This window comes from Larus michahellis, chromosome 6 (assembly GCF_964199755.1).
Source record: "Larus michahellis chromosome 6, bLarMic1.1, whole genome shotgun sequence".
NCBI classification, from domain to species: domain Eukaryota; kingdom Metazoa; phylum Chordata; class Aves; order Charadriiformes; family Laridae; genus Larus; species Larus michahellis.
Window position 1 is genome coordinate 30,535,095 of NC_133901.1, and position 26,860 is coordinate 30,561,954.

General features: G+C 42.4%; 1 protein-coding gene across 1 annotated transcript in view; it reads right to left on the reverse strand.

Annotated features, from left to right (window-relative positions):
- Positions 1–214: 214 nt before the first annotated feature.
- The window catches only part of PDE6D (phosphodiesterase 6D), a 42,904-nt gene continuing 16,258 nt past the window's right edge, over positions 215–26,860 (reverse strand). Inside the window, exons 2-5 of the mRNA XM_074592103.1 lie at positions 9,594–9,682; positions 4,196–4,321; positions 3,232–3,337; positions 215–846 (exon numbers count right to left, since the gene is read on the reverse strand). Of these exons, the coding sequence (XP_074448204.1) occupies positions 765–846; positions 3,232–3,337; positions 4,196–4,321; positions 9,594–9,682 (403 nt within the window). The 3' untranslated portion in view covers positions 215–764. The remainder of the gene's footprint in view (positions 847–3,231; positions 3,338–4,195; positions 4,322–9,593; positions 9,683–26,860) is intronic.

The following is a 26,860-nucleotide window of genomic DNA, read 5'->3' on the forward strand; positions in this document are numbered from 1 at the left end:
GGACAGAAACGAGGCCAAGGAGAAACCTTGCTCAGAGCAGTCAGGAAACCTCTGCTACGTGGTCAGCTGGAGAAAGAGAAATTTAACACGGATATGGGGGCTGCGGAAGAGCAGGGCTGTGGAAAGCCCTGTTCTGCTGCTGGCTTGCGTGACAGGAGGTTGTGCCCGCTGCGAGGCATTTTTGTAACAGAAAGGAAAACGCACAGAACTAACATTTCTTCCCTTCTTTGGACGGTAGGAATGTTTTAATTGAGAAATTTGTTTTAATTACATTAGGTGATATCACAGTCTATTTTACAAGTTCAGGGTAAGAGGATGTGTGGACCAGTTACACAGAAATCCAGTGAAAGGATAAAAACCTACAACATGAGAAAAATGAAAAGGTTAACTTAATCCTCCAAAAATGAAACGCATTGAGAGTTTGGTGTGAGTGGACACGGGAGATTATACCAGGATCCAGAGGAGTACAAAGGATGAGGCTAACATAATTTACAGCATTGGTTCTGCATGACCATCGTTCGCCCGTGCTCAGAGACAGCCTCTATTCCCCAGTGTACCGCTGAGCAGCTGGTCCTGTCTCTGAGGGTTTGGTCTGGTCTTGTCAGAGGAGAAAGCAAAAAATAACTGATGGGCAAAGGTCACAACCCACGTTGAGCTGGTCCCCAGGGTCACCGCCTACGGGAGTGTCTTCCACTGGATAGTCGGGGGGTTCTGCACCAAGAACTGTATGGAGGAAAACTAAAACAGCTCCAAAAAGCCCCATCTCAAACGTAGAAAAGTCTCACTCTGGAAGTGCTTACGAGAAGATCGTCATCATAGAATTTGGTTTCTATAATAACATTACCACTGTGGAAGGAAAAGAGGAGAAAGAAGAGGCATTAGAAGAATGCACAAACAGTAGAAAACGTCTGCTCCTCCCAATGCTCCTTCAAGCTGACACCTCACCCCCCACAACGCGAGCTTTGGTTTGGAGCCGCATGCAGTGAGCACTGTGTCCTCATCCTGGGGCCGTCAGGGCTGAAGGATCTCTCCACCGCATTCCTACATGGAGCAGTTCCCCCCATCCCTCCCTTGTCACCCCCTTTCTGGGCTCAGTACCACGCAGGCTGCAGGGAGTGCTCACCGACAGCAAACTTCTGCTCGCTTCTATTGCTAAAAATAAACCAGCAGCCCCAGCACCTTCAGGCCCCTCTCTCTTGCAGTGAACTGTGAAAACCGATGGGAATTCTTTTTTTATTCCCCATCTCTGTCCTCCAGTGCTGAGCAAGCTACTTCAACCAACCTAACATGTAATTTCCCTCAAGAAGCACTTAAATGCAAACGCAGAAGCATATTTTATACAAACTGCAAGGGAAATGTAGATTTGGGTGTGACAAAAGCTCTGATGATTTAATTTGCTGACTTGGAGATTTTGGTAGACAAAACTAAGAACTTTGGAGCCATTACAACACCTGGATGCCCGAGCAGTGTGATCTGACCATGCCTAAATAACCTGGCTCTTGAAAATCAAAGCAGCAGTTCCATCTCCGCTGTGGCTCTTGGTATCTGCAGCACTGGCAAAGCTGAACCTGGCAAAAGCGTAAGGTTTTTGCTGTGGCGTGGACTATGCTCGAACTCAAATGTCGGAATGTTCTCAGTCTGATATTCATTCATCCTGGGAATCCCTTGTGCAGAATGCCTTGGTTAGCACCAGATACCACAACTCCATTCTCTTCTGCTATGGAAACACCGAGACAAACACGAGGTCTTCGGGAATATCAGAAAGTGAGGGCCTTTCCAAGCCTTGGCAGCTGAAAAAAGCTGATTTCTTTGGGCTACAAAAACCCCTTTGGATTTCTTTGGGCTGGTGATTCTGCTGAAAAGCCTCACGAATGACTTTAGGACACCTCCATGAATAGGAGAGAGATCTGGGCTGCCCACTACAAGTGGACAGACTCCAGGGAAAGAATGAGACACTGGAAAACCCTCAAGGACACTTGAGAACGGGACTCTCCTGACTTCCAGTCCTGAAAATGCCTTGATTTCCTGAGATGGTCAAAATCAACTTGTCAGATGTCTTTGTTTCTTTACTCCAAGTCCCAAATCTGGCTCCTCCTGTACTGACTGAAAGCCACCAGCTCTGGGAGCCGAGGACGTGTGTGGTACACACGAGGTTCTGAGCAGATTGCGGCAGGGAGCACTATTCGAACACTGATGCGCTCTTCTGAGTCCGCTCTCTCTTTGAAACGTGCTGTGAATAGAAACTAGTGACAGTAGTTCCCATTTCGGTGCCTTCTCTATGCAACTGGCTTTCCTCCAGACAGGGAATGAGAGGGAAAACGCTGGAGAGGGAGGTCTTCCAGAGGACACTGTGACCTTGCGGTGAAACTGGCTGCTCCCTGTCTGCCTCTTGTTGGCAGGAGGATTCCCATACCCTTCTGTCTCCGCTGGCAACGTGCTCCTCATGTGCTTGCCAGCACCCATCTAGCACTGCAGGCAGGGTGGCTTTTTGTCAGTGATTACAGCTTCCCAGGGGCCTCCCTCAAGGAGTCTTTTCTGTCACCCCCCCCCAGCTCGTGCTTTGCTGTCCACGCTCAGAGCATTGTCCTGACACAAGTGAAGTCAGTGTGCACGGTGGCCAGGACTAGACATTTCTGAGGAAGGTGCGTGAATCCCATTACAGGTGAACTGTAAAATGATTGTTTCCTACCTTTTAAGGGTATTTTATCCCCAGATCCAACTCCATATGACTAAATGCATGGTTTATAATCCGATGTAAAAGACACAAAGCTTGGCAAGATGGTACAGTGATGAAACAGCTCCAATGGGTGATATATTGCATGAAAACCAACCACCTTGGACAAGAGTCAGTGATCAATATCTGGATTTGAAAATGGCCCAAACATCTTTTTTTTTCTTTTCTTTTTTTTCCTGGATCTAAGGGGTATTAAGCTGCAAAGCATTTTAAAATCCTTTCATGGTTCACCTTTCAAAAAAATTAAGCAATTCTAATAAAGGATCAGTTCCACTTTCTCCAAACTTTTATTGCTATATTAATGCAAATTGGACCTATGGGAAAGAAGGTAATGAGGTTGGCTTAGCCCCTTTTATCTCTCAACAGCTAACAGTAGCGAGGGTGATTCAGAGTTGGTAGCAGCTCCCTCTCTTCATTCCCACTGTGGCTCCCAAGGAAATGCCACACACTGCTTTTTCTTTGCCTGCTCTCACATTCTTTAAGCCCAAGGCACTCACGTTAAAACGTTAGCTGGCATCATCTGTGATTCAGGTGCTGCCTCTATCAAGGACTGCCAAGTGTTTGTGGAGTTAGGAATCACAAAACCGAATTCAAAGAACCATTCTGCAAAGTAAAAAGAAGATCCAGAGGCATTTGAAAGAAGATAAAATCCACAAATGGTCCTTTTGCTTTTCACCTGACAGGCTGGGGAACTCCCTAAACTGTCCTGCTGTGCTGCCAACATTTTACATTTAAATTACTTTGTACAGCTTAAACTGCACTGAACCCTGCCCTTCTCTTAAAGCAGATACTCCCTTTCTAAAATAGCTGATGGTAATGATAAAGTCACACCACTTCCTTAGCATTCAGTGGAAATTTTATCACACCTAATTGGGAACAGGGAAACCACACTCCCCCTCTTGCAGACATCCCCCGGATCCAGTTGAGACTAAGTGTACAACCGGTTGCCCAAAAGACAAGGAGCTCAGTGTTTTATCTCCCCCTCCTCCACCCCAGATTAAGAGTAATACTGCGGCGAGGGAGCTCAGATGTGCAGCTATGGAGTCACATGGACAGTACTCGGTGGCACTGCTGTGACCAAAGTAAACCAGAGGCTCCTTTAGCCCGGCCTGGCCTCCAGTCTGGTGGTGGCCAGCACTAGGTGCTTCTGAGGAAGATGCATGAATCCCCATAATGGTTGACTCTAAAATAACCTGTTTCCTTGCCTCAGGCAGCCTGCGGTGGATTTATGCCCTGAAGCATGATTACCCAGATTTTTTGCTTACATAACGAAGTGTTAATACACTTATGAAATGCTATCCCTAATACTGTGGCCCATTAGTCCTGACGAGATGAGTGCTTCGGTGCTACTCTGAAAAATTAAAATCGCCGCGTTCAACCCATTTTAGTTTCTCTAATCCCTGCCGCGCTGGGGGTCGCTCCCTGCGCTGCAGCAGGACTGCACACAGAGCAGATGCCTACCTTCTAGACATTGCCCTTTGAAATAAACTTTCTGTTCCAGTCGGAATTTTTCCATTTGTTCTGCTGAGGAAAAGTTTAACTCCCGAGACACTGCTTTGCATTTCAGGATTTTTTTAGGAACTCGAGCTGTGAAAACAAGATAAAGAAGCATTATTTGTACACAATAATGCAAACCCAGCTGCTTCAGGTGCTATTATATTCTGAAATAATGATTAGTGCTAGTACAAGATCATAGTAGCAGGAGAAATGCAAACACAAAGGACTTTGTTTTTACATTTGCAGGAGTGAAATCCAAGATGCAAATAGTTTAAGTACCTTGCCCAGAGCCAGGAAAGAAACTTGTGACAGAACAAGGAATACAACGCTGATCTCAGACTCCTGGTTCTTAGCTGTTTATTACGAAAAAACACAATTCTTCAAGTCGAAATGTGAGATGCAACTTAAATTTTTACTCTGGGAAGTGTGCTGAAGATCAGAAGCAGTCGAGGGGCCGCTTAGTACACCAAGCGTGTTAGACCTTCTCACTTCTCTTTCCCTTTCAGACTGTGCATCCCCAGCAAACCACAAACGGCTATTTCTCAGCCCAGCCGCGCTGTTTCAGCCATCTCACAGAGCTCTGGGAAGGCGTCCTGTAAAAGTATACAAAATGTCCCTTCCCCAAACATCGTGACCCACACAGGCAGCAAAGTCAGTACCAAATGAGAGAGTTTAAGAGATGATAAAGTAATTTGGCAATCCAAGGTATCTGGGCTCTTGCAGTGGGTGAGACACCAATAGCAACTGGCAAACTCTACCTGGTAGATATTTCATAAGGCTTTTTTTTAGAGGTGGAGGAGTAAGTGAAGGGACAGTTTGGGAGCATCAATTAATATGCTGAAAGGTCATAATCAGGAGAATACGAGGGGGAGTCAATGCAGTAAAAATATCCCAAGCCCATCATACTTCAGTGGTGTGATTATACATAATCCTTCCTGCGTATTAGAAAATGTTTCATGTAAATTTATAAGAAATAAAGAGGGGAGGGAATACAGCTGGCACGTGCTTTATGAGCCAAACTGTTCCTAAATGGAAAACATATCAAACTGTCCATGAGCAGGCAGCAGGCTGCTGTTTAATAAAAGGAAGAGTCTGCCAAACCCCAGGCAAATCTATCTAATGTAGAACAGTTTAGTGGAGTAGGACCTTGATATGAACCCAATCTAGAAAGCTGGAGGCTTAGGGAACGTAAGCTACCATCCTATCCCATGGAGAAGTACACAGCCCAAGGACTGTTTAAAAGAAAAAAGTTAAAAAAGAAAGTTAAAAGTGTAAGGGAAGAGTTTTAAATGTAAAAGCTCTCTAATTATTTTTAGTATTTTTTTTTTATTTTTCCAGCGTAGAAATCTGCATGGCACCATGCTTTACTGCCCTCACAAGTACAGACTACAGCCTGTTGTGAATAAACATCCCTTTGCAGTTAAGTGTAAAATGACTTCTGCAATTTAGTAATTACTTTTCTTTCATCCTCAAGACAGACTGCTGAGAATGTTTGCTTTAATATCGTAAAACTACAAAATAAAAGGTTACTTTTAATAAAAGTAGGAGTCTGTAGTCTTTAAACCCCTGATCGAAAAGATTTTAATTTGTATGTGTACCATCAAGCAGAAAATTGTAATTGAAATTATTTATTTTAAACTCGCTTTGCTTTTATGCCTCTTTCTGCATTAACAAGAAGAGAAAGAAGTTTGATTCTCATCAGTGAGGACCATTTTAAAACATGCTGAAGTGCAGGTAAGTGCAGGCTTTATCCTACATTTAGTACTGCTTTTTGTTAACCTGAGGAAATACTGTACCTGCACATTTATTTAAGCACTTATATAGCTAACATACATTTAGTCAGATACTTAATTCTGATTAGATTAGAAAACGATGAATGACACATTTCTTATTTACTAAGCAGGTCATTTTGGGTCCAACCGCATTTAGTTAGAAACTGAAATGCAATTGAAATATCTGTATCATTATGTTTTCACAGAGTTTAATGAAACTACCTAAAGTATTTGAGATGCGTAAGAAATAAAGCTGTCTTAGACAAACTTCTGTTATATTTCAAACTACATCTTTTCTTGTAGTAGAGCATCCAGCTCTGGAGCCTTCAACATAAGAAGGATATGGACCTGTTGGAGCGGGTCCAGAAGAGGCCAGGAAGATGCGCCGAGGGCTGGAGCCCCTCTGCTGTGAGGACAGGCTGAGAGAGTTGGGGTTGTTCAGCCTGGAGAAGAGAAGGCTCCGGGGAGACCTTAGAGCCCCTTCCAGTGCCTAAAGGGGCTACAGGAGAGAAGGGGAGGGACTCTTGAGCAGGGAGTGGAGTGATAGAACGAGGGGAACAGTTTTAAACTGAAAGAGGGGAGATTTGCATTAGATATTAGGAGGAAATTCTTGACTGTGAGGGTGGTGAGACACTGGCCCAGGTTGCCCAGAGAAGCTGTGGCTGCCCCAACCCTGGAGGTGTTCAAGGCCAGGCTGGATGGGGCTTTGAGCGACTTAATCTAGTGGGAGGTGTCCCTGCCCAGGGCAGGGGTGTGGAACTAGATGATCTTTAAGGTCCCTTCCCACCCAAACCTCTATGATTCTATGATTCTTAGATAATGAAAGGATTATTTGCATTTCCTAAAAGAAAGCTGGCTGTGGTGACTGGGAACAACACTGGGGATTCTACAAGTGCTGGACCTCAGCAGTTTACTCCCAAGATTTGCTTGTATATTGGAAGAAACCAAACTTTCTAGATTTGGGTCTCCCAGATTGCCTCCCAGTTTTGAGTGCACTGTCACTGAATTGAGCTGACTGGGTACATGGAAAAGCTGCTGTCAAAAGCTGGTTTGGATGGTTAATTCCAGTTTCAGGTACTCAGGCAGTGATTTTCACTACTTTCAGCAGTTTAATGTTAAGACTTTGGCAGCAATGCGATACCACATTAATATTCTTTTTATTTAATCTAAGTGGTAATAGTTAAGTTTAGGTAATAATACAGTAACATGATTTGAAACTTAAGAGTTCATTTTTTAAAGAAACCTGTACTTTCAAATAGAAGTCCTGCTTAAAAAGCAAATAGAAGTCCTGTTTAAAAGAAATATATTTTACTCACTCTGCTATATATTTAATTCTTTGTTTGCTATGTCTAGACTGTGATTTGCCCTGAATGGCCACAGAACACACACACATAAGTACTACATAATGACCTTGAGACACACACGGCCTTGTGTGTTCTGTTTGCCCTCACCGTTTCTGTTGCAGGACTGTACCAGAACTGCATTTTCCCACACCTTCTTTTAATTCATAGTCAGATTATCCTCCTTTGTTGGACACCTCTCACTTTTCTTAGCCTATTTATTGAGAAGAATCTATCCATCTCAGCCTTCTTTTCTTGCTAAGCCATAAAAGAACAGCTTTCTTCCCCTCTTCTAAGGAAGACCATCCTCCCATCCATAATCTTTTCAGTGGCTTCTCCTAATAGCTCTTCTCTGCACCTGTTCCAGTTTGCAGTCATCCATCTTCTAGATGGATGACTGAACTGCACACCAGATAAGGTTTTAGCAATTCCTTGTACAACTGGCATTAATCTCATGCCAGAGTATGCTTTAATTAATTCCCCAAACTCCTCTGATGGAGGTGAGGGTTCCTGTTTAACATATGAGGAAAATCTGAGACACAGTGAGATGATGTGATTTGCCAAAGTGAGAAAGATGGCAGAAGGGAAATGGGGCAACACAACACACTCTCCTGAGACACAGCTCCAGCTGTCCCCTCTGCCCCAAAGCACACCTTTCTGTAGTTTGCACTGAACCACGGCAGTACAACAGTCTGCTGAGGCAAGAGTGAAGGGGATTCAAAGACTAGCCATGCATCCAAGGAGAAGCTTTGGCAGTACAAAATCTGGGAAGACTGGGAATATTTTTGGCTGAGTTTCTTCTGCTTTCTAAATTCTGATTCCTCATTTCTCCTAGGTCTCCCGTTACACAGTTATTTCGAGGTGGCAAAGCATCACTAACCTGCAGTTTAAGAAATTTAGGACTAACCTGATGAATTAACACATTTCGATTGGAAGTTGTATTTCAATTGCGTTCCTACAGCTGTATTTGAAGGTGCTGGAATGTTTTTCTTTAATATAGGTATCTCATACCATAGGCATGGGTAAATATCTGTTAAGGCCCATCAGCAGAAGTGTTTGCTGTTAGCACTGCTATAAGAATCAAGTACAGGTTAGCAAGGCTGAAGGAGACAAAGCTTGGAAAATGCTCTTAGTGATCACTGAGTCACAGCTTTGCTTTCCCCCAGCTCTGACCTGCATCCTCTGTTCCTGGCATCAGGCCCCTCTTAGGCTGAGACAACCTAATACTGGTCCTATTAATGAACTCTTGCCATAGAGCAGATGAATGTTGATTGGGGACCAAATGAGGAGAAGGCCACTTGTTTCTCTTGTGCCTTAAGCTGGCTTTGAAACCAGGTATATTGCTCGAAGACTACTGGACTCAGTGTTTTGCCACAGATCTTCTGTACACTCTCTGGGCAGAGGAGGATCTTCATACACTGGTTGCCTCCTTCAGACACAACAGATTTTCCTATTTATGGGAGAGGTAAGTCCTAGTAGTGCCAGGCAGAACTCGGTCCTTGATGTTTAACCAAAAATACACCAATGTCACCAGCATAATTAAATGATCAAGTTCACTCCACTTAACTGCAGACCAACTGTGTAGTACTCACATAATAGAAAAGCCTTCAAAATTAATTCAGCGAGATCAGACTCTTCACAGAGCCAAAGCAAAGCTCTTGGCAAGGGGCATTACCTATCACCATGCTTTGTCACAAATGGGGAAGAGTAAAGGACAGTGAAGTCCTCTGCTACTTAGCGAGGACAGAAGTGCAAGGGCAACAGATCTTGCTAGCAATGGCAGAGGGACAGGACAGCAGAACAAATGTGCCCTGTGCGCCATTTTAAAGCAGAGGTTGAATTTAGCGCAGAATATTATGACAGTTGTGGCCAGGCAAGGTAGTAACTGTGTATGCTTCTTCCCCACTTGTTCTCCATTTGACGTCTACCTTGACTAAACCCTGTTGTTATACTGAGAAAAGTCTATATTTTTATACTTTTCATCTTGGAACCAACATTCAACCTAGCAAAGATTGGCCACTCATTCCTTACACAGCTGAGCTCCCCGCTTAACACTTGTCCCCTTTGCCAGCCACTGATCCATTCCCACCCTTCTCCACGTGTCCCCAGCTTATTGTGGTGGAAGCATCTGAAGGTGTGATGTCACAGCCAGGACACCTGTCCTTCAAAGCAGGGGTACACTCGCAGCTCTGGTGACCCAGACATCCAGCACCGCCCAGCCCCCAAATGCAGAGTGAGGCCACACAGTACCTTCATGCTCCACTCCAGGTACAGACAGATCTTCTGTTCCTTGCCAGAGGATTTTCCCTGTTTCTGCATCCCGAAGGTTCATCCAATTTCTGATTGGGAAGCAATTAAGGAAAACAAGACTAAATGCTGCACCTAGTATTCTTTGCTAAGCCCTGAAATAGGCTACTCCAGCTGAGTTTCAGTCATGTTTTCTGGTTCTCAAGAGGCCAAGGAAAAGACGCTTTTTCATGGAAAATAAATGAACAAACCAGCCCTTGACCAGAATGAATACAAGAGCTGTATAGTCACAGATTTAGTTTTCACTTTAGACTGAAGCTTGTTAACCTCATTTATCATTTTCCATTGCTTCTAAAGGATAAAGGCAATGTCACTGTGCTGCAAAGAAGCAAGGATGTTGCTAACAATAACAGATAATTCTAGACAAACGTTTGCTGTTCTCCAGCATTTGAAAAATGCTAGAAAAAGAAGTGCTTCCTATATAACATTAGAAAAAGAATAACACCCGATAGAGCTTGTTTTCCTATTTTACAAAATATTAATATCAAGGATTGTTCTATTGCTGTTGACCTGGAAACTGCCACTCATGGGAGTTCTTCAGCTGCTGAGTGCTAAGCAAAGAGAGATCCTCTCTTATCACTCATAGCAAGCGCGGCTGTGCCAGCTTTCAAAAAGCCCAGATCAGTGAATTAGTCATTAAAGTTATAGGTAAGTATGAAATACTCATATTTTCAAAAGGACAATTAATAATGATCTTAAGCACATCTTTGAAAAATCTCTCCCATAACCTAAGTCAGACATCGACACATGAGAATAAGGAGCCTGCACACCTGCCCGATGCCATTTTGAAGAGGGACACAGCTCTCAGTGAGCCCGAGGCCCCGCAGCAGCCGCCTGCTCCACAGCTCATCAGAGTGTCTCTGAGGAGCCACCGGCATAAATGTAAGCAGCCCAAATAGAGCAGGATCTGGGAGATAAGGCCACACAAACTTTCCAGGTGTTTTCTTTTGCTGGTTTATGGCAGTGCACCCTTTGTACTCAGTACTTCTCAGACAAGACACTGGAACCTATCTGGGAGAAGAGGAGAGAGCAACTGTTCAAGGAGCAGTCAAGGAACTGGCTGGGGAGGTAGAGTAACATAAGAGGGACAACATGGCCCTTGACTTAGGTATAAATAAGAGCTGTCAGAGATATGCATATTCATCCTCTAACACAGTTTCCAGGCAGACTTACACAAACTCGTCATTTTTCCAGAGCTCCAGGGAAGAAACAGATGCTTTAGCAAATTCTGCATTACAGGGCAACATTTTTTTTAATGTTACATGTGTGGAGGAGGGAAGGGAAGATGGCTGCTTCCGTGCAGATGCAAGGAGCCTTTCCCTTCCTGAAGACTTTCCATGTTGCAGTAAAAGGGCAAGGGGGAGGAGAAAGATGGGAATGCGTGCACAGGGTCCGTTTACACAGGCATGGTCTTGCAGCTTCCAAAACTTAGCAGTAACTTGGAGCACAGGAAGAGGAAGCATAGAGCAGCCTGCTCATGTCCTTCTAGACTTGTTCTAAAACACATAATATCTATCACTTGTTCTGGGATTAAGGCGAAAGTGAAAAGGGGAGAAGACGGAAAGCATCATCCTGAGAAGTCCCCATGTCACCTCAATATCCTGGCAGAAAGCTGGAAGGTGGAGATGACTTCCCAGCTAACAAACCAAGGGAGATGGGGGCTGTAGGCAGGCAAGTCAGAGAGAGAAAATGAGCAGCAGCGTGGCAAGAAGAACCTGCAGCGGGGCTGGGCACTTCATGTGGTGCTGGCTGGAAAACTCCAAGTCCCCAGCCAACGCAACCCACAGGATGGAACCACCCCAACCGTAATTTAAAATGTCGCAAAAAAATCCACCATTTTTAGATACATCTTCCCACAGACAAACATACAAACTAGCTAGGGTGAAGCTATGTGCATAGAAAGCAGTGTGCAATCTATCAAATGCCATGTACGAGGGAAAAATAACAAATAAGACAATCTGAGCATCTCACTGACAAATTCATTTATCTTCACAAAACTCTGTGATGCAAACACTTTTGACTATTAGCAATACAGTAATTCAGTAAATTGGGTACCTGATTACCAAAAACCTGTATTACCTTTAAAAAAATGATGCCCTTCAGAAGTATTTACTTGCTATTTGTTCACTACCAATATCAGTGGGAGTTAGGAGCTCACAGGTCTGGCCATAGGCTGTGTAGTGCCAAATGGAGCAGTAGACAAGGACCTCTGAAATGCGGATGAAAGACGAACCATAACACCAAAGCCAGCAACTGATGCAGCCTCCCAAGTGCTATACCAGTACTCTAACTAATGGACTAGCTTTCTTTTTACTTGCCATGCCTTGCCTTACCTTCCTGTCCCTCTTCCCTTATCAATTTTTGGAGTACTCTGAAATCACATTTGCCATTTTCAGAAGTATTACATTAGAAGTGTCCTTCAAAGACTATACATAGCCTCACAGCTTAATTATTATCCTTACTTGCAATGCTACTATTTCTGATGAGAGAAAACACTACTTTAGACTACTGACCTCTGTTGCTTCTACCGGTAAGGATTTCTCTCTCAATCCAGTCCAAGAGAAGTGATACAAGTTACATTACTGTGCTGAACAACGCTAGTTATGTTAACATTTGGGGTGTTAGACTTCTATAAAGTGCCATCAGACTTTATTCTGTATTGATGAGTAAATCCATGCAGGACAACTCGCTCCATGCTTTGTATTCTGACCGTCGAATTAAAGATGAAGAATAAATAAAAAGCTCACGATTGTATCCCCGCTGAGGAGAGCATGCAGATCAGCAACGCATGCCACAGTTCCTAGAAAATATCTTGTATTTAAACAACGTGGACATTGCTAACCCATGTAAATTCTGTATCAAATGAATAAAGGTGTAGTGTCAGTGTAGGCAAAGGCTTTCTGGCCTAGGCAGAAGCATGCGCAGGTTCAGCACATGCTTTTCCAACTTCTGCAAATAAAAAAGTGTAAACAACCTGCTATTCAGAGTGTACACACAGAGTTAAAATATGTGGATCCAGATATATTTTAAGGGATCAGAATAATCTAGGCAGTTCATAAGTTTTTTTCTTACTAGCTGAGCATTATTAAAAGGGAAGAACAAATCATCAAATCTATAAAGTGCATAACACAATCCTCTTCTATTGGAAAACCACTTCATGTTCAAGAGATTAATTCTTTTAAAAAAATAGATGTTTAAAAAGGAACAGGCATCTGAAAAAAATTTCCTAAGTCAAAATCAAGATAATTTCTAAAACTTAACTGTAATGGAATTTAGAAAAAAAAAAAGGTCAAAACCCATCTCAAGTGATTTTTTGGCAAGGGAATACCTGACAAAGCAGCAGCTGTACTGCTTACCTAGTTAGCAGCTTATCCACACTATTTCTGTCATCTCGGATATAAAAGCTGGTACTAGGACATACCCCAGAGTGAAGAAAATGGAGATCTTGAACCAAACCCACACACACTGTTATCTTCTAATGTGTTTAATTGGTTTAAGATTCTTCCATCCCAGCATGAGAGATATTGTTACTAAAAATAAAAAGTGCTCCATCTTCCTAGCAGCAGTGGAGACCTGCAGGCAGGATGAAGAGGGCATTTTAAGTATTATTGAAAAGGAGAAAGTAAATTAATATAGGTTTAACACAATTACTCTTTTTGAAAAGGCTCATGTCAAGCCACCTGGCAGGGGTAGCTAAGGAGAGCAAGTAGAGAGCCAGGCAGTTACAGCTTTGTGCAGTTAATATATATGAAAAAAAAAAGGAAGAACAATAGTATATTCCCAATTCAGCTTCTCATTTTAAAATCACAAGAACACTCTCACACCATTAAATTTTCATTCTCCTGGATTTTTTTTTTTTTTTTTTGTAGGAAACAATGTCTGATTTAAGACTCAATAGATCAAATACTCTTCAATCCTGAAGGCAAGGAAGGATTAGGTAGAACAGCAGAAGGAAGGGTGTACTGTTGATCTATTTATATTCCACCACCTATTGGGTCAGCAAAGTCTTACATAAAAGCTTTGCAGCAGCTGGAATTCGACTTGCTTTATATACATGACATGAATTAGCTTCCTCACAGACCTACTTTGCTTAGCCTGATGAAGGGAAATGGTTTGTGCAGTTCTAAATCCAAGTTTTGTTGTCTTGAATACCTCTGATCTTAGAACAGAAATTCCTTCTTTATGGTATCTGTCATAGAGATCACTTCCTTCAAACAAATCAAAATATACATACTTATCTTTAACTGCTTTAGCATTGCAAAATATTTGCATGTATTACCACAGTGGTAATTAAGAATAATCTTGAAGGAAGATAATGAGTACAAACAAAATTAATCATTAAAGTAGTATGGAGTTAAAGAAGTTCTACCCCAATCCCCCTGACTATTATTTGTGTGCTGTAATGTTTAGCACTTCTTGAATATCTCAAAGGCTGCAGCAAAAAGTAGGTGTCATTTCTTCCATAAAATGGTCCATTTTCCATTTTAGTCATTGCTGTCTATGCCATTCTAAAACCTTAGGAACTGCTGCACTCTTATCTTTCATAATAAAAGCAAGCCTAATGTTCATAACCACTCCTGGAAGGGAAGGTCTTTCATCATCTTTGCCAGCTTTTTCTTTTTCTTTTTTTTTTTTTTGTGTACATGAAATGCAACATTAAGAACAGTTCACTACATGCCAGGTGCAAACAGGATCTCAACAATTACGTGTTAATAAGAATTGTCCTATGGGATAAATGACAGAGAGAAGGTGGAGCTGAAAGCCCTGAACAATTCAGACTTACATCTCTGTTGCAGACCCAGAAAAGCTTCTGATTTGGACTGCCCAACTTTCACTCCTGATTTTACATTATCTGTCGTGAAAAGCAGACAGAAGCAGGCACTCATGACATGGGCGAGCATGTTACTTTAAAGAATGTTACGGGTAAGTAAAGATCAGCCTTTAGGGATTATATTTTTATCAGACATTTTCCCAGAAGACTATTTGCATCTCAGTTGTTTCAACCCAGTCTGAGGAGTAAGGACCAAAATAAGTTATGCAAAATAACTACCAACTAACAAACTACAGGATTAGCAAGTAGACCACCCAAATGGCCTTATGCCTCTACTGCACTCATGCCATTCGTCCTCTAATCTTTCCAATCTCTAATCTCGCTTTTTATTACAACTCCGAAATCCCTCTTCCACAGAACTCTTAAGCGTGTGCTTAAATTTAAGCATATGCACAGACATTCTGCTGAATCAGGTCCTCGAGTACACTCTGTTTGCACTCAAGAGAAATGCTGCTGTCTTTGGTGTTTAATAAACCACAAGTACACATGTTGGCAGCCTGTTAAGAGAAAAGGAGTCTTTCCTCCTAGCCTAAGGCTGAAATTCAGTGCAAAATCATATCTGAAGGAACTGAATGAGCATCCATCCATTCTGTCTAGTAACAGAAGTACCAGAACAAACACACAAACTGGAAGCTATTTCTCAAACATTACTGGAGCCTTTGGGTATAGCACTGTCAACTTCTCCTGCTTTCAGACAGCAGCACATTCTCTTGGGTTCCAGGTTAGTCAGAAAGCATGCTATGACAGCTCTTACAGGCACAGGCATTTTTTAAAACTCTGCTATTATAAACCAGCTTTCCTGGAGTGACACACAGGATATGGGTTACTGTGCTTCTCTCCAAATGACAGGAGGTGCTGGGGACTGGAAAGGTGCTCTTAATAGAGACAATAATCCTCAAATGGAAGGAAGCCAATTATTCCTTCAAAGCGCTCCTGACACTCCTGTACTCACTGTAAAAGAGCCTGCTTTTAAAGTCTCCTGCACAGAACAAATTGCTGTGCAACAGAAGCCAGGGAGATCCACAGATTAACGTGAACCACGACAAAATGCAGCAAAAATCCTCAGTAACAATAAAGTCATTTCACAGCGAATTACATAATCAGAGGGATGTATTTAACAGCTGTAACAGCATAGCAAAAAGTCAACACAATATCATATCACAGAATCTTCAGAGTTGTAAGGGACCTCTAGAGATCATCTAGTCCAACTCCCCTGCTAGAGCAGGATTGCCCAGAGCACATCACTCAGGACTGTATCCAGGCGAGTCTTGAAAACCTCCAGAGAAGGGGACTCCACAACCTCCCTGGGCAGCCTGTGCCAGTGCTCTGTCATCCTAACCGTAAAGAAGTTTTTCCGTGTATTTGAACGGAACTTCCTATGTTCCAACTTGCGCCCATTGCCCCTCATCCTGTCACTGGGAACCATTGAAAAGAGTTTGGCACCATCCTTCTTCAACGCACCCTTTACATACTTGTATGCCATAATAAGGTCTCCCCTCAGCCTTCTCTTCTCCAGGCTAAAGAGTCCCAGCTCTCTCAGCCTTTCCTCATAAGGGAGGTGCTCCAGTCCCTCAATCATCTTAGTTGCCCTTCGCTGGACTCGCTCCAGCAGTTTCCTGTCCCTCTTGAACTGCGGAGCCCAAAACTGGATGCAGTATTCCAGTTGTGGCCTCAGCAGTGCAGAGTAAAGGGGGAGAATGACCTCCTTCGACCTATTGGCCACACTCTTCCCTATGCAGCCCAGGATTCCATTGGCCTTTTTGGCAACAAGGGCACATTGTTGGCACATGGATAATTTACTGTCTACCAGGACCCCCAGATCCTTCTCCTCAGAACTATTTCCTAGCAGGTCCACCCCTAACCTATACTGGTGCTTAGCATTCTTCCTCCCCGGGTGCAGGACCTTGCACTTGCTTTTGTTGAACCTCATTAGGTTCTTCTCTGCCCAGCTCTCCAGCCTGTCCACGTCACGCTGGATGGCAGCACAGCCCTCTGGAGTGTCAGCCACCCCTCCCAGTTTGGTATCATCAGCGAACTTGCTGAGGATACGCTCTGTCCCATCATCCAGGTCATGAATGAATATACTTAACAAAATTGGACCGAGTATTCACCCCTGGGGGACACCGCTGGTTACAAGCCTCCAACTAGACTCTATGCCGCTGATCACAACCCTCTGAGTTCTGTCACACAGCCAGCTCTCAATCCACCTCACTGTCACCTCATCTAGCCCATACTTCCTCAGCTTCCTAATGAGGATGTTATGGGAGACAGTGTCAAAAGCCTTGCTAAAGTCGAGGTAGATGACATCTACAGCTCTCCCCTCATCCGGCCAACCAGTTATAACATCATAGAAAGCTATCAGATTGGTCAAGCATGATTTACCCTTGGTAAATCCATGCTGACCACTTCCAATAACTTCCTGTTCTTCAACGTGTTTGGAGATAACATCCAGAATGAGTCGCTCCATTACCTTCCCAGGGACAGAGGTAAGACCAACCGGTCTGTAGTTCCCTGGGTCCTCCTTCTTGCCTTTTTTGAAGATTGGAGTGATGTCAGCCTTCCTCCAATCCTCAGGCACCTCTCCTGTTCCCCATGACCTTTCAAAGACAATGGAGAGTGGTCTAGCAATAACATCTGCCAGCTCTCTCAGCACTCGTGGATGCATCCCGTCAGGGCCCATGGACTTATGAATGTCCAGATTGGCCACGTGGTCTCTGACCCAGTCCTCCTCAACTGAGGGAAAATCTTCCTCTCTCCAGACCTTCCTCCTTGCCTCCAGGGTATGGGATTCATGAGAGACAGCTTTAGCAGTGAAGACCGAAGAAAAGAAGGCATTCAGTAACTCTGCCTTCTCTGTGTCTTCCACCACTAGGACACCCGTCTCATTCATCAGTGGGCCTACATTTTCCCTAGTCTTCCTTTTTCTGTTGATATACTGGAAGAATCTCTTCTTATTGTCTTTAACTGCAGTGGCCAAGCTGAGTTCTGATTGAGCATTGGCCCTTCTAATTTTCCCCCTACATAGCTTTGTTATATCTTGATAATCCTCATAAGTTGCCAACACGCTTTTCCAGAGAATGTAAGCTTTCCTTCTTTTCCTGAGGTCCAGCCAAAGCTCTCTATTTAATCAGGCTGGTCTTCTTCCCCGTCGGCTCGCTTTTTGAGACATGGTGATGGCCTTCTCCTGTGCATCTAAGAGAACCTGCTTGAAGTATGACCAGCCTTCCTGGGCACCTTTGCTCTTCAAAACTGCCTCCCAAGGGACAGTCTCGACCACGCTCCTAAACAGGCTAAAGTCTGCCCTTCGGAAATCCAAGGTGGCAGTTCTGCTGGCTCCCCGCTGTGCTTCACCAAGAATTGAAAATTCTACCATTTCATGGTCACTGTGCCCAAGACGACCTCCAGCCTTTACATCCCCCACAAGACCTTCTCTGTTAACAAACAGTAGGTCCAGTAGGGCACTTCCCCTAGTTGGTTTCTTCACCAGCTGCGTTAGGAAGTTGTCTTCCACACACTCCAGGAACCTCTGGGACTGTTCCCTCTCTGCTGTGTTATATTTACAGCAGACATCTGGGAAGCTGAAGTCCCCCACAAGAACAAGGGCAAATGATCGTGAGACCTCTGCCAGCTGCTTACAGAATACTTCAGCAGATTCTACATCCTGATTAGGGGGTCTATAACAAACTCCCATCACGATGTCTGCCTTGTTGGCCTTCCCCTTAATTCTTATCCATACACACTCAACACTGTCATACACAGTGTTAAGTTCTAGACATTCAAAACTGCCCCTAACATAGAGGGCCACCCCGCCACCTCTCCTTCCTTGCCTATCCCTTCTGAAAAGTTGGTAGCCATCGATTACAGCACTCCACTTGTGTGTGCCTTCCCACCATGTTTCTGTGATGGCAACTATATCATAGTTTCCTTGCTGAACAATGGCCTCCAGCTCCTCCCGTTTATTCCCCATGCTGCATGCATTAGTGTAGATGCACTTCAGCTGGGCTAATTGTTCTGCTACTTCCTTGGGGGGACAAGCCCTAATTCGCACCTGATCATGCTCGGACACTTCTGTAGTTCCCAAATTATCACTACCCCTCACGTCTTTGCTACCACACAAATCACCATTCCCCACCATCACTGAGACAGATTGCAAAACCTTGCTAACACTTTTACCCGGAAGCACTGGTATGCTGCTCCCAGGCACCACTTTTGTAATCCTGCTTTAATCCCCATCCCCCTTCAAACCTAGTTTAAAGCCCTATGAATGAACCCTGCTAATTCTTGTCTCAGGATCTTTCTTCCCCCATATACTTGTATACTTCGTACTTCACTTTTTATGTTCCTCCTTACATCTTTGCTTGCAGACGCCATCTATACAGATCTTATATCACCACAATATCTTTTCATGTAACATCCATTGGACAGTCCTGGATTAAGATGTTCTTGGCTCATACTTGGAAAAACAGTCACACACGTTACTGAATACTGTGTCAACCCGACCTTCATTGTAATAAGAGATTATGCTAATAGGGCAGAAGTTAATATTGCTACATTATATTATATTAAGTAGACCTCAGAACATTTCTACTATGCAGTAAGGTTGGTCCTGTTGTTAAGCTACAGTATTCATTCCTATGTGTCACATTCTCCCTGCACCTTGGGTAACCATTTTGAAGATGAGCTGTGTTCGAACCTCTGAATATATTTTCTCTTAGCAGTTTTCACGTTGAGGCACACTGCAAAGATCTACAACAAAAATGCGGCACAGGTCAATTCATCGTCAGATCAGCTGCAAAGAGATGCTAATCAAACTAGAGAAATACAGAAGCCATTTAACTCTGCATACTTTGGAAATGCAGTAAAACCACGTCCAACATTTGATAATAAAAATTTTATGCAGACTATCCAGTTTAACATCTGTGCCTTTCAAACAGTTTAGGTTGAATAATACAATTATTATTCACTATTTTCATCTAAATGGACAATTAACATATATCTCTACTCCACAGCATCCTAGTGACGTCACGTAGCAGAATAAGGCACACAGTTTGCTTTCAGTTAGTTTACATTTAATTTTCGTTCTTGTCAATTTACTGTCTGAAAATATTCAGAGTGAAATCTCTCCAGATCTTAATTATTTAAATCGGACAGCTGTAGTAGGCTTAACAAACACAGGTACGTGTACAAAACCAACAAAGACGGAGAGCTCCTAGACTCTGGAAAGAGATGTGTCCAGCGTGGGCAGGCAGGGTGGGGGAATGTGGGGGTTTTTCTTCAGTAATACACAGCAATGTTGCAAAGTAAGCCAGGCTTCAATTTCACTGACTTTTCCTCTCTTCCTTTCTAAGAAAGGAGTTACATTTTGAAGGAAAGAATTACAGACCTACTGAGATGAAGCGAAGGGTGATCAGGAGGGAAAAAAGTAAAAAAGCATAAATCACAGTGGTCTGCAAACAGCTGAACTAGGGACGCAGACAATATTGTTTCAAGGTTTACGTCTCTGTACAGATGAGCCTAGTCCTGTAGAAGCTTAACTGTCTCACAAATTCCAGCAATTTTTATCACTGCTGAGCAATAGGAACCAATTTAGGCATTTGCAAGCAACCTTTGATTTCTTCAGACAAAAGCAACAATCTGTGACCTTCCCCAGCAGCTCCTGCCTGCAGCAGATGATAAGACTGCCCCGTTACCCCGACATTCCAGCAAAGGCCAGGCAGACGATGCTTCTGGAGCACGTGCCAGGCACTTCTCTAGGAACTAAGCTCAACCTAAAAAGACTAACCACTTCTAAGCTCAAAAAAAAACCACCCAAACCCTAGGATTTGAGATCCCTATCAACGACAGTTAAAGCAAAAAACAAAATGCACTTGTGATACATAGAATACAATGTTGTTTAAAGTGGGAATAAGCTCCAAATCAAACCTACACACAAATCGCCAGCTTATGGGGCAGGATCCCCTGTCAAGAGGGAGTAAGCTGCTTTCTGTGCCAGATCTGTGGAACCGCTTTGTTTGCTACTGTTAGAAATGTGTTTTGTTTCCTCTAGAAACAGATGTTAAAATGGTTCCTAGAACCAGATAACAGTGCCAAAATAAAAGCGAGCTGAAGCAATGCAGTGGTTTTATGCTGCTTTGTGCTCACAATGTTTTTTAGGCTTCTCTAAATGGGCTTGACGGAATTTCTTTTACCAATGCCTCAGCAGGAAAAACAACACGCGATCACATCTGGAGATTGCTTTACATCCTAGGTAGTAAACAATCAATAACTTCAAAAAACTCATCATTGCTTGCACGGACCATCTCAGAAGCATGAATTGCACAAAGAAAATTATTTTCTCTTTTCCAGTGCGATAACACTCAACTCCTCCCCATCTTCCCTGCATTTTAAATGGATCTCAAAAATTAGCATCTTAGAAAAGCTTGAGCTCATGCTAAGAACCCTTTGAATATTAACATAATTAATGTCATCAGTAATACTCTGAGTTTGCAGAAACAGCAGGTGAGTCAATGGGAATGATGTATTCATCTGAGAAACGAATGTGACCTTTAAAATCCATAGGGCTTTATCAGAACGTGATTTTAAAGTGGGTTGCTTGTAGCTCAGTGGAAAGAACAAAACCGAATGTAACTAAGGAGAAAGCTCATAGAGGCACCACATACATATGGGAAACTGAAAATACAACTGAAACGTAAAACACTGGGACCTCCTTACAGAAAATGCCTCACCTCTATCAAAAGGGGCGGGACAGCTTGGGAGGACACTCCAAGGAACATGTGATGAGGAAGAAACACTCCTGCAATGCAAACCTGGCTGGATAGAGAATTTTTATCCAGAATGCTTAAAATTAAGTTAAATGCTTTAAACCCCCAAACAATTTGGAATAAGTTTGCCCACTTTTTAATTTTAGCACATCAAACAATTTTCCTTTCTGCAAGCGAACGCTGAAAGTGATTCAGCGATTGAAACAACTTCATTTCGTCTTAACTACTTCAGAACGTTCAATCATTTCAACACAGCTGAACTATTATGATAATATTTCAAGGTTCTCAGCAATAAGTGAACTAGAGGGAGTTTCATGGAAACAATCTATCACGGGGTTCTGGTGAATAACTTCATTTTCATAGATGAGGTTGTAACCAGAAGCCCTCAGAGGAATTTACCTCCCTGTAAATCGTTATGGCCTATTGTTCTTTACAGAGTTGAAACACAGGATGTCACGACAGTCATGCAATGAAATTAGCTTTAATGGAATACGGTACTTTGAACCTTGATATGCCTCTTTATTTTATACCATTATTCAATTGTTTTAAAATATGCATTATATCGGCTTGCTCTAAAGGAAAGCTTGGCTTGATTTCATGTCATTTTTGCAACACTGTAGGAGTGGATTTTTTTTTTACATGTCTAAAAGATTCTTCACACTTTCCCATACTGACAGGGCACAGACCTGAGCAGAAGAACAGAGACTTCTTTGACTAAATTTTTAAATGGGATAAACACGGCTGCTTAGCTGGCGTTTTCATATAGTTTCACTTGAATGACCTGTAGCCTCGTGTGAAGTGTGGAAAAAAAACCTAAAAGGCTTTAAAAAGGCAGTTTTATACAGCACTGTTTGTGGCCAGTTGATGCCTTTGTTCCTTGAAGGCCTCTGCAATAATTTCTCTATTGAGCGAAGTGATGTTTATTGAAAATGGCACAGCTGAGCATCAGCAGGTTCCCCTGCTGTTCGGTTTATCTATCCTCTGAACTCCAAGCAACATCTCGGTCTGAAAGTGTCCCTCTGGTAAAATAAGCAACTGACAACACAAAAAGCCTAGATGACTTCCCACCGCCAGTGCTTATGTTGTGACTATGTGCTTCTTACCGCATTAATGTTTAATTTCTTTTTTTTTCTCCTTCGCCTCACGCCTCTTCTTACAGAGCTCTCTAGCAACACCAGCCTAGTGAGCTCCAAGGACTACTTTCGATAATCCATAGATTTATCAGATTCATGCATTTTAGAACAATATGTCATTTCCTGGAGGTATTAATATATCAGAACAGATCTGCAGCTTGGAAACTGATGGGAGACGGGGCTTTGGCATGAAGTCATTCACTGCGCTATGAGTTTGCACAGCTTCGTACTGTCACTACCATCTACCTTGGGCTACCTCGGACAAGAGACAAATCCTGTAATTTAACTAGAAAGACAGGATGTCCCTCTGAATAGGCAATACACTACAGCTCAGTGACTAATAATTTAAACAATTCCTCCTACCACGTTGTGCTTCAAGAACTTCAAATAATGTTCTCAAAGTAACTTTTTAATAACTGCATATTGTAGAGACTGAGAAATAAGCATGAAGACTTGCCCCCAGCTACACAAGGAATCACTAAGAGAAGAGGAGAGAGATCTCAGGAGGTATTTGGCTTCTTGTGCTTCAATCGACAATACTGCCTCTCTCTCTCTAGCCAGCCAGGAACTGTGCTTTCTGGCTGATGGAAACTCTTACTCTGACTTGGAGTGACTGTGCAGTAGCACAGATTGCTGCAATCATGCTACGGAGCGGTGCCAGTGGTTCCCTTCCCTCCGTGTTTTTCTTGCTTTTGGTGGTTTCTCATTCACCCTAACTAGAAAGCAGGGTGGTTCTGAACCACGGCCAAGCATTACTAATGGAAGCAGGGGGCAGGAAGGAAATAAAGATGACTGCTTGCAGAATTAGAAGTACTTTTTAGCGTCTAAAACAGCATATCAAAGCAGGAAAAAAAAATAGATGTGATAGCTCTGACAAAAGAAGCAAAATGCTTATAGCTAGAAAAATGAGTAAACCTCTGAAACTTATCAGCAATATTCTTGTTCATTAAGACAACTTAAAACCACCAAAAATATAAAAATAGGAGAGTCGGGGGAAAATCCCGCATTTTTTCCCTTCTTGGTTCATTTTAATTCAAGCAGAATTCCTGTGAAAATGCTTAACTTCCTTTTCTTTTTCAACTCTGAACACTCAGGATATTTTGAGCTCAGACAAAGTGCTTCAACAAAGTCCGTATATGGGTCATGCTTAATATCGCAGGTAGTTTCTTTGTTCATACAAGACAGGTGGTCAGCTAAGTTAAAAAATCTCCCCGACTCTAAAAACTAGAGATGCTCCTGGTACACAGTTTCTAACATCCTTTAATATACAAGGTTTCCTTCCACAAAATTTCGTTAGGTGTAAAAGGGAGCCCAGTGAGTGAGTGGAAATACAGCACTTTCTTATGTATTCAAATTGTCCTCAAAACTGCCAGGTCTGGGAACTGTAGCAATAATTTTGCAAAACGTAGTGAGCAGTTAATCTGAAAGGACGAAGTCTTAGGACAAATGCCAGGGCTGTTCATTGCTGGCAGGGACTGGCAGGCACCATTTTGTAAAAAGTGACCATCCATTTTGTACAGAACATTCAGAGATTACTGTCTGAAAGACTCTTAAGAGCTGAACCAATAAAAACATATTTTCTTAAGTAAGTCCAAACAGCCTGATACCACCTGCACTCCATCCGCACTCTCAGAGTCAGACTCCTTGAACACGGGCATTCAGTGGTCGAGCCATTAGTCTAAATTTCAGAGAAAATGCCAAGTCCTGAAGCTGTTTGGTTAAAATAATAAAAATAAACTCTCCGTGCTAGGCAGAGTTGTGCTTGCAAAACGAATGCCACCCAACCAGCTCTATTACAAGGATCCAAAATGGACCCGTAACATTGAGATATTCCTTTATGCTGTATTGTAATGGAACTGTATTTTGGGATTTGGTGTTTCCATACCCATTGAAGCTTCCCAGAGTTGGATTGCAAGCAGGCAGCCACTATGGGGAAGTGTCCACCCTGTTGCATCTTGCCTTGTTTCCTCTTTTCACTACATTCTTTCAGAATCTGTTGGAATCAGAGCAGAACAAGGTCTGAGCACAGTCCTGGAATAAAAAAACTTCTGGAAAAAAGCAGTAAGTTCCAGCAACAAGTTTTTCCTAACTTAACTTTGCCTGAAAAAGTTTCCAGTACTTCCAGCCTCACAAGATCCAGTTGAGAATGCGCAAGGACTCGTTTTTCACTCATTCTTGTATTGTTTTTATGCAATCTGTTAATACATACAGTTTAACATTTTCGTGGGAGATCTTTCAAATCTTAGATATCTACCTGTAGTTGAACTCCTAAATACAGCAGTGCCATATATGCCATTTTTCTTTTCACAAAATGACATGCAGAAACACGTCTATTTGTTTTGATGGATCTCCTCTATCTGTGAAGGATTTCTGAACATTTGATAGCCCTATCCCATCAGATTGCTCCACACAGGCCAATTATAAGGAGAAACAGCATATCTGTTAGCAAAGATGCAGACTGTGACCATACAGCTGGCACCTGGAAACAGAGAATCAGCCTGGATGCGTCTGGCAGCTCCTACCCAGAGTAACTCCCGGGTTTTAGCAATGCATTGCACAGATAATTAGAACGAGATGGGCCTGCACACAGCCAGCCCAGATGTAGCAGACCTTTAAGTGCTCAAGCTCCCTACTGAACCTCACCTGTGAAATTCTGAGCCTCTTCACACTTTGGGAGCCACTTCCCTTGCCTAGTGTCTCTACCAGAGGAAAAACTTCTTGTAAAAAATATTGTCTACTTAGTTGCACAAATAGGTAAAACAAATTTTCAGAAAAGGATGCAAATGTACTTAGAGGAGCCTCAAATGAGCTAGCTAGAAACTTTGCAAAATGGTAACTGAATCTTACTTAAAGTTAGAATAAATAGACCTGTGGGGAAGCCAGTTTTGTGGAGTGCATTTTAGTTCAAGCAAGATGAGCTGCTTGGCTTCCTAACACTTGTTCTATTTATTCCTCTACTACAATCTTCTCAGTGTGACGTCTTTAACAAGGAGATCACAACATCCTCTATACTGGCCAGGAAGATTAAGCAACAGACACACAACGAGAAAGCAAGAATCTGAGATTTAACTAAAAATCTATGCCAGTTTGCCATAAAGATTTGACATTTAAATGACTGAATAATGTTAATCTTCCACTAATATTAGACTGCTGTTATGAGTAGGTATTACAGGATAAAAACTAAACCATTTCCTTTTGAAAATACATTTCTTTATCACTATATAAAAGATGTCTGCTGATTTTCCCTAGGGCATCTTATGTTCCTGGGAGATAGGAATTTAATGGTGGACTTGCCCATGCCTAGCCGGCACTTACACCACAAGCTAGGGAACAAGGGGTTTGTTTTTCACTTTCATAAAGCTCAATAAGCATGCTATTCCCTGCTAGAATGTCAACTGGTATACAATCAGAGCAAAGTCCATTTATTTTTGAACTGACCAGTAACAGATTTTGTAGTATTTCTTTATAAGATTCATTGGTATAACAAAGATCCCAAGAACATAATGGAAGTAATTAACCTCTCATTTCTATGTTCGCATTCATAAGACTGCTTTAGGGTGAGAAGCAGGAAGAGAGAAAAGAAGATCATAGTTGAAACAAAAAGAGAATTTATCTCTTGTCAGTAGTCTGGCCACACTACAAAGCAAGTACACAAAGCAGCAATAAATTAGGGTTTTTTAAATAGAAAAACTAACCAACAATCTTAGCTAGAACTGCATAGCTGAATGCTCAGATATGTGGCATCTGAACTGCCTTTCATTTAAATAAGTCTGCTTTAATTGCTTATTTTCTATCTTTTTCCATTGTAAGACAAACAAAGATGCCATTGAGGATTCGTCTCCCCTGATAAGGCAATCAGAACATGAGCCTGCAATTACAGTAATATTTTGCATAAAGGCTTCCATTATATTTATTAATCCACAAGAGCTCTAATTTCAAAAAATACTATTTTACTATGCTACCATCCTCAACAGTGCAAAAAATTCTCTGGATTCTTTGCGCCTATACTCCAAGCTGCTCAACTGGTCCTCCTCTCTGTAGAGGACCTTTATTTATTCCATTTCTAAGGATAAAAAAGGCAGGGTATTGTAGCATCACTGAATATCTAGCAGTTCAGCAACACCTGGCTCTTCATACCCCCGTTCCTTTGGACTGCTGCCCATGTCAAAGATCGGCACCACGTAGTTCACACATACAGGATGCATGTACTACCTAGACATGTATGTTTGTAAAGCCTCCTATTAGTCATTCCTGTACTGCCATAAATTAACATTAAGTAAGTGATTAGAGCGTTCACAAAGGAAACAGTCCTGCTAGCTTCATTACCTCTCTCAGATGGATGCTCTTTACTCGAGATTTTTACTGTAATCGCTGTTAGCAAAAAATATTCCACACAAACCAAATATATATTCCATCTTCTAGTGCAATCCTTTTTCTCAGTCTTAATAAACATTCCCCCCCCGCCCAAAAAAAACCCCAAAACAC